The sequence below is a fragment of the Necator americanus genome, chromosome X (assembly GCF_031761385.1).
Source record: "Necator americanus strain Aroian chromosome X, whole genome shotgun sequence".
Taxonomy (NCBI): Eukaryota; Metazoa; Nematoda; class Chromadorea; order Rhabditida; family Ancylostomatidae; genus Necator; species Necator americanus.
Genome location: NC_087376.1, coordinates 25291846 through 25306352, shown reverse-complemented (window position 1 = coordinate 25306352; position 14507 = coordinate 25291846). Strand labels below are relative to the sequence as shown.

At 39.3% G+C, this 14507-nt stretch overlaps 3 protein-coding genes across 4 annotated transcripts in view; 2 read left to right on the top strand and 1 right to left on the bottom strand.

Moving 5' to 3' along the window:
• Window positions 1-5584: 5584 nt before the first annotated feature.
• Window positions 5585-6193, top strand: RB195_025433 (uncharacterized protein; the record flags this gene model as incomplete). Its single annotated transcript, XM_064213574.1, has 3 exons — window positions 5585-5719; window positions 5881-6051; window positions 6125-6193. The coding sequence occupies 3 exons, from the start codon at window positions 5585-5587 to the stop codon at window positions 6191-6193; spliced, it is 375 nt and encodes a 124-aa protein (XP_064069455.1).
• Window positions 6194-8978: 2785 nt separating this feature from the next.
• Window positions 8979-12091, top strand: RB195_025432 (uncharacterized protein; the record flags this gene model as incomplete). Its single annotated transcript, XM_064213573.1, has 4 exons — window positions 8979-9209; window positions 9434-9516; window positions 9650-9703; window positions 11959-12091. 4 exons carry the CDS (start codon window positions 8979-8981, stop codon window positions 12089-12091), a joined length of 501 nt encoding a protein of 166 aa, XP_064069454.1.
• A 256-nt stretch (window positions 12092-12347) lies between these two features.
• The window catches only part of RB195_025428 (uncharacterized protein), a gene marked incomplete at both ends in the record, with an annotated part of 32054 nt that continues 29894 nt past the window's right edge, over window positions 12348-14507 (bottom strand). The window contains 4 exons of one of the 2 annotated variants that reach the window (XM_064213569.1): window positions 12348-12476; window positions 12538-12715; window positions 13914-14111; window positions 14309-14447. In XM_064213569.1, coding sequence (XP_064069453.1) covers window positions 12348-12476; window positions 12538-12715; window positions 13914-14111; window positions 14309-14447 — 644 coding nt within the window. The remainder of the gene's footprint in view (window positions 12477-12537; window positions 12716-13913; window positions 14112-14308; window positions 14448-14507) is intronic. The other variant, XM_064213564.1, reaches the window with a different exon arrangement.

Sequence of the window (14507 nt, the reverse complement as noted above, 5' to 3'; positions counted from 1 at the left end):
AAGTAATTACACAAATTCAGAAATTTAAAAAAACATTAAGAGCGGTCAGAGGCACATGAGCAAAACGAGAATATGTAATATGAAAGATAATAGAGAAATAGGATCATTTGCTAAGTTGTTTGTAACTTGCCTAAGGGAAGATTTGGCTGAAATTTACCTTATTTTGTGAGGGACCAGGATTTGCATGCTGGATTTGCATTTGCAGACTTTGAGTGCTCTTGATGTCTCAAATTTCTGAATTTGTGGTGTAGTTTGAGTGTTCTCAGTATGATACTTCCGAATGACGTCCTGGATCCTAAAGGGAATCTCGAATATTCCTCCAAACACTTCCTTTAGGCGAGGTAAGTCTTAAATATTTGTAGAACAACAATCTTCGTATTTTTCTCAGGTGAAAACCAAAATATAAAATTTACTGCAACAATCGCAAACCTAAAACTACGATCATAACGAAAGCATGCTCTCTTATGTAGGAACGATGCTTGTTGCTTGCTGGAAGAGAACATTAAAAAAAATTAAGATGACCGAAAATCTCCCAAGAAATCCATGTCTTCCCTGCCTTTCGATGCTATCTATGGCTATCTTTTCTCGACGTTGCATATTGTCGTGTGTCCTCAGTTAACGTGGGGCGGTCAGTTGGCATTATAAGAAGTGTTGGAAAAGACGGGAAAAAATGAGAAGAAGGCATCCATTAATTACTTCCATACACTGAGATGTACAATACCAAGAGTAAATTCAATTTATGTCGGGATTTCATTGAAAGAGCCAGACAACATTTTATTTTTGTGAAATCATGCGAACACCTAAATGAGAAGAACACGACCGTTTAAAGCACAGAAATCACTCGGCACCGATTATCCAGTTTTATTATCTATTGGCGCCTATGCTTATGAAACAAAAAAGCTCGAAAAAAACTTAACCTATAGAGTAGTACAATAAATTACGTGAGCCACACTGCTGTAGTTAACATTCTGTGTTTGAAAAATATGAAAAATCCTACAAATTATGGCTTTGTAATTCTTAGAGCAACACCTTAGGCCTGGACAGTTTTTAGAGTAAAAAGTGGAGCAAAAATATTCCTTAATCATTTCTGAATTCTGTAAAAGTTAACGTATTCTTAAATTGTAGTTGAAGCTGAATATTTTCAACCCCTGGGTCAGTAGCTTACCTATTTTCTATCGTTATTGGAGGAGTTTCAACAGCTTTTTTCCAAAGTAGGACAAGATCTAGCAGCTGCATTTTCCACAGCTTGGTACTTGGAAATTTCTCCACGTTATATTTGGTTTGTGGCATGTAAAGAAGTAAAATATTCGAAACTGAAGGAAAAAAAAGTCAAACGATAAAGTCTTATACGTGATTGATCAACATCTTTTTGGAATTACACGAGCTCTATACTATAGCTCTATACCTTATACTTTCGGCAGTCTGATATTAATACCTGAGGGCATCCTCGCCAAAATAATTTGTGCTTATACATCCAATGTGTTTGATCGTCTGCAGGAACTCGCACATAATCATTTATGATACGTCATCTTTCGCCTTAATTAACCGCCAAAGCTGGATGTTCTTTGATTTTCTCCCACCACCGCAGTTAAGAATTTCCGCTACCTCCGCAATGCGACTTTATGAAATTTGGACTCGAGAGATTCCTCAAAGCAAATTGATTAAGACCAGATTTTGGAGTCATCTCACTACTAAGGACACAAAGACGGATTTCCGTGACTATGTTCGGATCAATGGATAAACTGTAAGTGGTTAATAAGCATATCCTCTTAAAGTAAGCATAACTCTTTTAGATGTGATAGCTGGAAACAACCGCCCATCTGCGCTATTTCTTCGTCTTAAAGTCAACTAAAAGTAGTCAAAATGTTCGAATTAATCAAAATTAATTAAAATTAAAATTGGTCCTAAAATTGATGGAAAGCAGATAGATTTGAAAAATAATCTATAGTCAAAAAATCCGCGCTTAGTGCACAGCTGGCTTGGTTTGTAAGCAATCTCTAAAGAGAAACTTGCAATTTCGATCAACATCTGAGATAAAGTCACTTGTTCGATCACAATAAAGTCCTACGGAGAATCAGAAGTAAACTAGAGTCTATTTCAAGTTCCAAATGATGGATTTTTCTATTTTCCAAACGAAGGTACTAAAACATTTTCTAAGATTTTAGATAAATTAGACGTTCTATAGATTTCAGTGGTGAAAATGGTTCTGCTATCAGTCATTATAAGAATGTTCAAAACGCTCTCATCTCTTGAATTTACTTCAGGACTCATCGTTTTTATCTTATTTTTGCAAAACATGGGAGAGAAATATTTACTTACCTAACTTTTCTTACACATATATTCATTTAACTTTTCTGTGGCATGAACAAAAACTAAAAATTGGAAGTCGTTTTGGTGTAGCTGAAATTCCTTGGTGGAAGAGTGTCAAAATAAGCCTTGAGGGAATTTCAAGTACGTAAGCACGTATATACAACTTAAATAACAGGTTCATCATCTCGTAAACAATGCTTGCTCTTGAATATTACATGAATATGAAAATGGGCAGTGGTTCTGAATGAACAAATAATGAGTAGAGGATCATGGTAGTGGTTCTCGTTCCTAAACATGTGCTTCCTTCTTATCACATAGATAAGGGATAGGTAAAAATATACTAAACAACACGCGTATATGGGAAGTATTGAAGGTGTGGAAAAAACGTGTGTTAAGCAGATATATCCGAAGATCATAAAGTGGAGGACAACGTTAATAGTTCAGCTCAGACTACTGATTATTTCGCTGACCATACTGTTGATTGAATATCTCTGTTTTTGAATAAAAAAAATTAGAAAAATATGTCAGAAAAGTTGTTTGTAGTGATCCCACATACACATGCTGTGATAGGTTTTCCGTCACCTTCGAATATCAACCTCCGTTTGTTTTTAATAATAATAAGCATTTTATGGTATTTTAACTTCAACACCTCAGCAACGCAAGCACAAATCAATGGACTAGAATTCTTTCTTTACAGACGATTATTTGCTTCTCATTTCAAATTTACTCTTGTATTAGTCTTATAGAATAATGATTTAAACAAACTAATAATTAGGCTAGTGATATTAATACGTCAACGAAAATATCCAATAATACTGCTGGACTTTTTTGGTCACGTATGACATCGTTTAATGCTGTTGGCGAACAACTTTATAAAAACGCTCCATGAAAAGTTATTAGATATCTATTCTGTTTTGTATTTTGTTTTTTTTTTTTGACATTTTCCGTTGGTGTAGTAATTGGTGCGCAGGCTTAACAAAATATGCCAAAATACGGTCACCACGCGGTGGATATGTAAGAAATAGTGAGTGGCTGCACATCTCTGGTGATTGTTACGAATGTTCAGGGCCTTCTTATCCTCCTAGCTTAGAAAAAAACAGGATTTTCCTCACATTTTCTCTAAAACAGAGACATATGATTTCTCGCAGCTATATTACTGTTAAATTAAAATGAAAAACGAGTGAAGCAGAGCAGTTACAGCTGTCAGGTGCTACTCTTTCATTCTATAGTTGATGTTTGTCATTGACTTGTCACTTGTGATTAGTTGACGTTCCAGCGACGAATGCGGATGTGAAAGCGACAAGTCGTACAACAACACTTTCTTAGCCAATGTAAGTGTATTACTATTGGGTTAGACTCCTTGTCATATTCAGAGTAGTATTCCACTCTACAACAAATACCCTACTACCGGCGGAAGCGATCGGCTTTATCGTGTTTCCGTCCGAGTTATAGAGCCGCTGTTTGATGTGTGCATTAGAAGAGAATTCATTTAATTATTGATTAGTAGTTAATATAGAAGCCTCTTGGTGTTCAACACAAAACTCGCTGCATACAACATACAACTATTCCTCAGCTCTACTGTGCCTTGACATTTCCTCAACGACACGGCCCACGCGACAAGTGGTCGTTAAAGTGAATATTAGATAATTTTCAAACGGCTTAGAACAATACATCGCTAGGTTTGCGTAATCACTTCACATCAAGTGCAACGTATCACAAAATTGAAGATTCTGGGATCTCTACAAAAACAGATAGGGGTGCCAACAACTATGACCGTCATCACGCTCAATTCCGTCTAGTAATCCAGAAAGAGGTGTGTGAAACAGTCCTGTGTGCCGTCTCCGAAACGGTACATCTTATTACCCGATAGAACGCAGGGAATTCGCAACTTATCAATAATTGCATGTTCGGCGCAACTTCTGCTGCTTACTTGAGCTACATTAGTTGAGAGTCAGACAGCGACGGAGTTTCCCGCGTTCTATCGCATGATTAGTTGTATTCCTGACAAAAAATCCGGATTCCTGATGAAAATCCAGAGTACTTATAATGCCTTTCACGCATTGTCCTACTTCTCTAGGAGAAGTTTTCCTGTCGTATCCCATAAACTCTGAGCGGCATTTTTGTAGTAAAAACAAAAAAAAACTCAATACAATCGATGAAATCAAGAGACATTTACCACATGGTATTCGTAGTGATCTGCAACGTCAACTGCGCTAAGGAGCTAGGTTCCGTCCAATTCTATGTATTATGAGCAAGCGAATGCAGATTATCGCTTGAAGCAACGCTCCACGTGTTCTTCACCTTGCCTCCCTTCTCATCACTCTTCAAAGCACGCTCGTTAGAACACTCAAGTTTGGAGGCAGCGTATCACGAAAATAACGTAATTGGAATTATAGAATTCGGGGTGTAGGTTACGAATAAGTGAGTGTCCCCGCGCAATTTCCCCTACTCTTCCTGAAAAACGACGTGGGAACCGTTTTACGATGCAGATTAGATTACCGCCTACAAACGCGCCGTCAATGAACAGACTGCTGAGAAGACCGCATCCATCTTTGACCGCTCACATTTAAATGCTACGCAGAGGTGGCGCGTTCCAACTTACCTCGTATGGACGAACTCTTTTCCCCGCGCCATTTTCTTAGGACGACCAGGATCAGATTACGAGTATGGCAGGTCCACTTTCAGGTCCCAGGTTCCCATAATCTACACTCTAATCTTTATATATTCTCGAAGGTTTTCAGAATACGCCACTTTCGCGATACTCTGCCTTTAATTATTTATTGAGGAACTTTCAGTTTTAAACGTTGTGTTGCAGCTTTTAACGCGCTCTCAAAATATTCCGCTTGTGCGATGTACGATGGAATGTTATGACGAGGGAGCGAGCGCCGGTCTAGGTATTGTATTAACTGCAATATAATACATACTGCGACACTCGCTCTCTCGTCATAACCTTGCAACGCAATTAGCGGCTTAACTACCCACAATTAAGGTGCACAAAAGTTCAAGTGCACGGTAGAATTGGCATCCTATCCAAGGAAAATAACGTTTTTCAATTTGGTATGAGAGAAGGGAGACTAACATCCACGAAGACTGAGCAGTTGAACCCAAATGAGGTTTACAGCGACGTTTTTGCAACAAAAAAGCAGTTGTTACAAAAAAAAATCACTGGCCATTATTTTCACGTTTCTGTCAGCAAAAGTCCTCTCTTATACATCTCTGAAGATCAAATAGATTTGTTTTAAAAGTTCCAAAGCATATCCAACAATTTCCAATAATGACGCAATCCAAGGCTTGTGTTGACTACGCTAATCGAGAGATAAATCTTGGAAACTCCGGAAAATTCGACAAGGAAGACTTCACATTAGTGGTTCAACCTTTCTTCAGAGATATCACGACACCACCAATGAAAGTGAGTCTCCATAATTTTACTTCAGCCGTGACGACCAATGTATGTATGATTAGAAAAATCCTAGAACTTTGCCCCTGATTTGAGTTCTCTTTGAGAGTAGTTTGAGAAAGTCGAGTACTAGAGGAGATATTACCGTAGCCCCTTAAAAAGATTGTTTCTAGGATGGAAAGATAAATATGGGTTTTTTTGCACCTGACTGTTTCCATTTCTCGCAATATGGCCATGCTATTGTAACAACTTGGCTATGGAAGAATATTATGGAACCAGTTGGTGCAAAAACTACACAAGGAAGCCTTACCAATGCTGCGATACCGCTGGCTTGCCCGGATCCAGTACGAATTTTATTTTCTGTCCCTATTCCTTTTACTATGTTTTTGTCTATCCTTAACAATCGCTTTTTTTCAGAACTGTCCATTCATCCGCACAAATCTAAACAGCAAAAACTGCACCCAATACATGACTCCAAGTCAATAAGCACTACTAGATAAATTCATCATTCATTTAAAAACCTCTGCCCCTCAGTTTCGTGGATTTATAATTCATGTTCAATGGAAAGTTAAAGTTAAGTTATCAACAAAGAAAATAATATGCAAAATAATCGTACCATACAATGAATCGCTTAGTGTGTGTGCATGCATACTTAAGAACCAGTCCGCACGTCCTGCGAACGGCTGACTTCTAACTTCTTGTGGTTTCCCCTTCCCTCACCTTCCCTAATCAGAAAAAATTAAAAGTAGTGACACTTTTAGTAGAATCTTGCAACAGAATTGGTTTTTTTTACGCCAACAACGCTTTCTTCGCTTTCATTTTAGAGGATTTTATTGCTAGACGAAAGATTTCATTGTTTCCTTCATAAACACGTCTATTCTACCTTTGAAGAACATTCCTATTTGATTTTCCTCCACATTCCTTCGCTATCACAGTTTGAAGACACTATTCGAAGTGTGGGTTTTTCTGCTGTTTCTTTTTCAACAACTAGCAAAAAATGATGAAAAAAGGTCATCATCGTACTGACAAAGTTAAAGCCAGCATACCACAATTTTGGCGTGGAAAGGGAGCTCCCCGCGGAGGAAGCTAGAGGTGGGGTTGTGTACTGTGGGATCAGGGATGGTTCTGCTCAACCCTTCTTAATCGCTCTAAAAAACGGTGTGGAATCCGCTTTAGCTCCCACGAGGAACGTCAGAACACTCCTCTATGTTGTATTGTATTGTATCTATGCATGTTCTGGTTCCCTCAGCAACATATTCATTGGCTTCACTTGAATAGGCAGTCGAAGAGACTCACTGGGTTTCGACCGCTTCAGGACGGATGCGTGCGTGTACAAGGATCGTCGTGAAAGACGCCGTTTTTTTGCAACGATTAAGGATGAGCGGATCCCCTCTGATTCAGCAATCTAAAACCCTATATGTAGTCTGGGTATGTTGTCTTTAAGGTTCTTCGTCCGATCAAGTGAACTGCTAGCTACTATTTAAACAGCTCATTGCATGCCTTCTACCCGTGTCTTGATTCTATTCTTAATTAACAAAATTCTCAGATATTTTGCAATAGTAAAAATTGCGGGAAAAATTGTATTGGTTGTCATAAATGACTTTGGCTAGTCACAGTTCCTTAGTTTTTTCTTTGAGTTCTGCAACAAAACGTTACACCACTTTTGAAAAACTTCACAAAAAATATTCTGAAAAAGAATGCGATAGTTTGTGATTTGTGAATGCACTAAACAAAACTTTCAATCCATCAGCAAAATCTCAGGGCAAATCACCTTCACTGCTCTGTAGAATCGGAGGTGAACATCCTCATAAAGGTTTACATGCTCACCTTAATACATGGCTAAAAATAACCGATCCTATCACGTTTCTCATAGGTTTTCGTAGTGACTCAGTGTTAGAATGCTCGCCTGTTAGGTGGGTCTCACTGTTCCAGTTCTAACCAATACAATGCTTCAGACCTTATGGACTACTTTCGTGACACACAGGCAAACAAGATTACAGGCGATGAATAGTTCAGTCTCTGCCGGAATCTACAATTTTGCAAAACCGGAAAAGAACCACTGAGAGGAACATTTCACCGATAGTTTTTTTGAAATTCAGAACACTGTTCACCACATATAAAAGTTATATAGAGGTTACTTTAGCGATTAGAACCAGGTTTTAATTGGAAATCATTGCTGGACAGGTCGGATTTTGTTAGCTTGAAATAAACATGAATAAAGGACCATAGTCCGTTATTCATGTTTATTTAAAGCTAACAAAATTATCTCTGTAGAGGAGCACTTACGCAACAAACGGGTTAAAAATTCTTTTTGAGGGATCTTCTGGTTTTTTGAAAAGTAGTTGAGAAATAGTTGAGAAATTTTGTATTTTTTTCTACTTTTTGTCAACTAACTTTCGAGAGAAGTAAAACTATCAGAAAGAAAGCGAAAATGAATTACGATAGCAAAAATCTTCCCCTATCACATACTTCAAACCGATTTCGTCTTTATAAACTAGGAGCGGAGTTACTGGAATTTGTTTGAAGTCAAACAGATTTTGACGCGTTGCTGAAAATCTAAAATTCGGCACTTTTTTCCGTTGCGAGATTACGGCAGCGCCGTTGAAAAATCCGATGCCATATTTGGATCAAGGAAAACCTTTGACTGCAAATTTTGGTCTCTGTAGGTGCTCCGGTTCTCTCAAAAGCTAACTGAGAAAAACTCGAAAATTTGAGGCAGGATTTTTCTTAGCTAGGTTTCAAAAAGACTAGGAAACTTAGAGCACCAAACTTTGTAGAAATATAGAAGAAATCTCTCTCCACAGATCACAGCCAGCCCTATTGCATGAAATTCACTTTGAGCGTCGATATTCAGAAACTCGTGGAGTCTAGTTTGTACTAATTTTAACCCTAATTGCGCCCGTAGATGTCATTTTTTCGTTCAGTAGTAGCATTAAAGTTGCTTTTTCGAGTGAAGATAAGAAACTCGTCACTGCCGGATGGGAAATGTGCTCTTTAAATTCTTTTACGCTAAATGCAATACTTTTGGCAGGGATTGATCCTTGACCTTCACATTAAAAAGAGCGAAACATTGCATTGAGCCATCGTATCACGTCGTCATTTTCCCATCAGCCGTTTTCCCAACAGAATACGTAATAGCCAATTAACAGATGTCCTTATCGAGGTCTTTGTAATTGCGCATAAATATGCGATCGATGGGGAAAGATCACGCATAAACGCTGCACTACACTTACCAGCTTGAGCCAGCGTACTTACTTTTCATTACGCTATTATGCTTCTATTTTTACTTAGTGCTCTTACGCTTCTGTTAGCTTTTAAAGATCTCGTTTGTCATCACTTTTTTTTCCTAAGCGAGTTTTCGACGCTACGTTTCCACACAACTGCGGATCTTCAATATATTGAAGATCCTGCAACGGAAAAATGCCGAAGCACTGTGCAAGCTATGAAGGAAATGAAGATTGCCTCCTATGGTCTCTTAGTGCTCAATACGGAGTCACCTCTGGTTAGTTTCATTTCTTTCATATATAGTAACACACAATTTTGTAGTGCTTAGATTTGATGGGTTCGACAACAAGTCGATTTTTTGGAGAGATCAAAAGTTTTAGGTAGCTAAATGCATTTAAATTCAACAGTTCTGGAAATGAAGGCTAGTCCGATAACTCTGTCCTCCATATTTGTTTCCTATTTCCACCATACTTTGTCCTTTGATCGATACTGCTATTTCAGTTCATGCAGAGAACTAAAAGGAAGCTGGAAGCAAAGGAAATGAAAAAACGAGAAGCTGAAGCGAAGAAACGACCACAAAAAAGGTTTTCTATTTTATCACCTCCACAACTTTACCACTTTATTTATTATGCATCACATTTATTCAAGATTTCAATTGTTTGTGCTAATTCCTTTGTCTACGAACTTCTCCTGTCTGAAGACATCCTTTCCGTTCAGGCAATGTGAACTCCCTTTCCGCCTTGCACGTACGACGACATATGATTTTGCACGGTTTGTGCCGCCGAAGCGTCTACGACGTCATCAAGCATTAATTAGAGCAGCAAGAAAATGCTAAGTCGTCCATCTTCAAGATTGGCTCAAAAAGCACACTAGTTTCATTACCAGAATTATGAAGAATAAATTTTTTAAAAATCATTTTGTGGTTGGTGCACCCTCTTTTTAGCTTAACTATTTATGCTACAATAGTCTTCTTCAACCGCAACCGCGAGTCTTCTTCAATCGTTTTTTTTTTCATTAACGTTTTTTCTTCCTTGAGACAACTCTTCCATTTTTAAGTCGCAGATATCGAGACCTAAAAAGAAAAAAAGACCTAAAATACACTAAATTGTGTACGCCTTAATATGTGTTTATTTAAAATCGAGAACCCCGTCTTCCTTTTCTCATTGCCCCTTTCATTTTTGTCTATTTTTCCGACCCCTCTTTTAATTTTTTCCTAATTTTCCAACTTCCTCTCACGACCCCCTGTTGAGAAATTCTCAACACACGCTTGGCAGGCATCAACGGGCTCTATATTATCGCACTAAACTTCTTAATCAGGCACAGTGCCAAATCAACCGAAATTGGTGCAAAGGTATTCGGGAGAAGGGGAGGTGCGGCTCAACACTGCCCTAATCAAACTGTTCCGGAACTGTACTTAGAGGGCTTTTAATCGTTTCTAGAGCGCAAAACCGTTCTCATAAGAAAATTGTCTTCCAGTTTGAGAAGGCGATGGATCATCAATCGACATTTCATCAGTGGAAGTGAATAGCAGTTGAGTCACTTGTTCCCTAAAACTTGAAGGCATCACCCCACGAATCTGAGGTGGTACGGATTTCAGGTGGAGTATTCGTATACGGGATCGTAGATTAAGGAGAGGGGGTGTTTCCGTCCATTTCTTCCTGATTGCCATAAAAATGGATCGGAAGATACGGCTTCAGGCGTTCTGGCGCACTATCTTCTGCAAGGAGTTCGACTGGAGCGCGCCAGCCTTGTGCGGCGCCGCATATTCCGAGCCGTTTTTTACGACAATTAGGAAGAAATGGACGGAATCACCCTCCTCTCCATAATCTACTATCCCTTATAAGAATACTACACCTGAAATCTGCACCACCTCAGATTCGTGGGGTGATGCCTTTAATCATTAGTCTTCGAGGATCGATGACGTGTAGGTAAAAGCGACTAAGCGAAAAAAGGAATAGTGGAACTAATGATGTTTTGACCTTACCAAACTCTCCAAACAGGCTTCCTGGAAATAAAAGCTAAGTCATACCATCTAGTACTTCCGATGAAGGACAGGAACGGAAAATGGCTAGAGACAACTTTTACGCAATCCGTATTGGACAGTTAAGGACTACTTTTGTGGTTTATAAACGATTTTGTGCGCTCTAAGTGCAGTTAAGCTGCAGTTGGATTAGAGCAGTGTTAAGGCCCGCAACTACCTTAGCACCCCAAATGTGGTCTTGAATTCATAGAATCACGTACCAATGTTTCATTGCTTACGTCCGCGAATCATGTTCCCATACATATATTGTGACCAATAAACCAACTTATACTTTTTACTGATACAAAAACAAGCATTGTGTAATTCTTTCATATTTCGCTGCTGTACCTCATAATTTTACGTGTATTTAAAAGATTTCATTTAGTTACTATATCGTCTTCGACAGGGGTTCAAGAAATACAAACGAAACAGCTCAAATCTCTCTCACCCCTCGCTATTCCTTTTTTCACTTATGTAATTTTGATAGTCCGGGAGTGCTTTCACGCCATGAACCTATCAATTAATTTTTTTTTCAGAAAGGTTTATTCACCCAATACGAACGAAAATAGTCAGTTTTGTATCAAGAAGTATAGCGGTATGTTCTTAAGATCCCATCATGTAAATTCATATAGGGCTCCTCCATCCAGATCAATGTGAATTAACATTATTAACAAAACAAATCTGCCAGAGATAACGGCGTGACTGCAGTGAATCATTCTCATATGAACTGAAAAGTATGTATCACACCTTAGCTGTAAAAATGAGGCAATATGAGTAATAAAAAAACTTCCTCTCGTAAACTAGTCAGTGATAAGTGTAGTTTTTCTCTTAGTTCTGTGTTTGCACCAAAACCTTCTGGTTAGTACTTCAAAAGTGTTTGACGCTACTTTTTAAAATATTTCCTGGAAATTTCATCCTTCTGAGTTTGAACATGATAGCGATTCAACACACACACTCAAACATACTGTGGAATTTTGAAAACAATTCCAATTCAAGAATTTAACAGTCTTGTTCGTAGCAACAATGGTCTACATTTACAATCTGATTCGAAGCCCAGTTGGAAACGAGAGAACAAAAATGATGCCACAGACGAAGATGGTAAAAAAAGGATGTGCTTGAAAAATAGTGACATGTATTAGATAACTATGTTATGCAGTACTTGCAGTGAGAAGGTAAAATAGTAGAAAAGTCACTTTTTTAAAGGTCAAAGATCAAAAACATTTTGAGGGGCTCCATGATTACGAGAATTTAAAAAGAAATATTCGCAAACCTATGCGATAGAGACACTACAATCTGCGCAAAATAACTGAAAAACTACGGGTTTTACCTACAGAGTACATTTATACTCTGCAGTTCAGAGTCTGAACTGAAGAAGAGATTACGAGTAAAGCGCGGTCAGATAATGCCAGCGTCTTTTGCCATAGAGCGGAACAAGCCGCCCTGTCTAGCTAGTAGTACCCGTGGTGAATCAAATTCGACAATCCGCCCTGCTTCCAAAACCAGTAATCGATCACAGTCCATCACCTAGAACAACAAAAACAGCTCATAGGAACAATGAGCGAAATCGATTAGCAAAAACAGTTACCGTATTCAAACGATGAGCGATAGTGAGTACTGTACATTCTGCAAACTGTTCCCGAATAGTCCTTTGCAGTAAGGAATCAGTTTCGGCGTCCACGGCTGCAGCAGCTTCGTCCAGCACAAGTATTCGTGGGCGACGTAATAATGCCCGGGCAAGGCAAAGTAGTTGACGTTGCCCAACACTGCAAAAAAAAGTGCTGAACTTCCATACCTTCATGGCTTACACTCATCAATAAGTATAGATGTAGAGGAAGCAACTGTTTTTTTCTTATTCCAATTCTACAAAAGATTTAGGTGTTGCAGAAATAGCAAGTGAGCAGTAACCCACAAGTGAATTAGGACTTGAATCCCAGAAGTTTTAAAGATAGTGTCTTGTTTCGTGCACAGATGTGCCCTCATGAAAAGGTATGGAAAATCAGTACAGAACTGTGTTTATGAAAGACATGCATGTTCATCAACTGTATTATTTGTTCCGAAGAAATTTACCTGAAATTTTCCGAACTTGATACCTCTTTCATACGGCGAAAATATAGTAAGGATTTCTGAACAGATCTAATGAAGGTTCAAAGCAAACGTGTTCTCGAAATCGTATCGAATCACCAGCTTGCAACTATATTGCAGGACAACGTGTGGATAATAAACACCAAGAGAACGATAACGCGCTCCAGACCCACTCTCACTATTTTGTTCTAATCGTTGTCGACGCCGCGGTTCCCCGCCCTAAAGCAGTTTTTGATTGTTAATGTTTTTTTTTTGTCCTTTCCTAGTGAGGTTTTAGATTCGGCGTCAGCTTCAGCTGGTCGTGCTCATGCATTCTTTGTGAAATGATTAGCTATTGTCATTATAGATAATCAATAACTATCACTATGAAATATCTATAATTTTCAGTTCTCTGAAAAATGAAGTGAATCAGTGTTTAGATTTGAAATATTCAACAGATTGAGGAAAAGTAGAACATGCCACTTCGAGGATCAAAGGACGCCACATTAGAATGAAGCTTCGTCTTCTTTTATTAGGGTGTTCGAAAAGTATCTGCCGAAATATGGCAAAATTTCAAACCACACAACTTTTTAAAAACATTTTGTTATTCGACAAAATAATCTCCATCAAAATCGACAACCTTCTGCCAACGTCTCACTAGATCACGGATTCCTTTGGCATAGAACTCCGGTGACTTGGAGGCGAAGAAAGAACGAAGGTCATTTTCGAGGTGGTCACGATCATCGTAGCACTTCTCTTCCAGGTGATGCTGAAGCGATCGGAGAAGGTGGTAGTCGCTCGAAGCGAGGTCCGTGCTGTACGGTGGGTGCGGTAGAACTTCCCATCCGAGCTCCAGAATTTTCTAGGAAGTCTTCTTCGCGATGTGAGGGCGCGCGTTACCGTGCAGCAGGCGAACGTTGTCGAGCTTCGGGTGCTCTTTGCGGATCTTGTCGGCCAGTCTTTGTCTGGCCAGTCTGGCCAGTTGAGCGCACTAGACCTCGGCAGTAACTGTCGTGTTGTCCGGCAACAGTTCGAAACGGTAGATTCCATGAACTCCCCACCAAACGCTCAGCATGACCTTCTTCTAGTGGATTTCGCCTTTCACAAAAGGACCCGGCATTTCATCGCCAGCGCACAACGTACGTTTGTGGGTGTGGTTGACGTAGAGGATCCATTTTTCATCTCCAGTGACAATGGTGTCCAGCCAGTCTAATCTGCGGCTTCTGGAGAGCAGCTGAGTGCAGATGTCTAGGCATCTTTGGCGGTTGCCGTCGCTCAATGCATGTGGGAGTCACCGACCGAGCTTTTTCACCATTCCGAGAGATCGCAGTCCATCGCTCACGGTGGACAGCGAACAGCCAAGAATGGCAGCAAAACATCGCACACCTTCATAAGGATGCTGCTCCGCCAGATTCTTCAGTTCGTCGAACAATACTGCAGTCGGTCTACAAGAGCGAAACTCATCTTCGAGTTTCTTGTTTCCGGCTTTGAAGC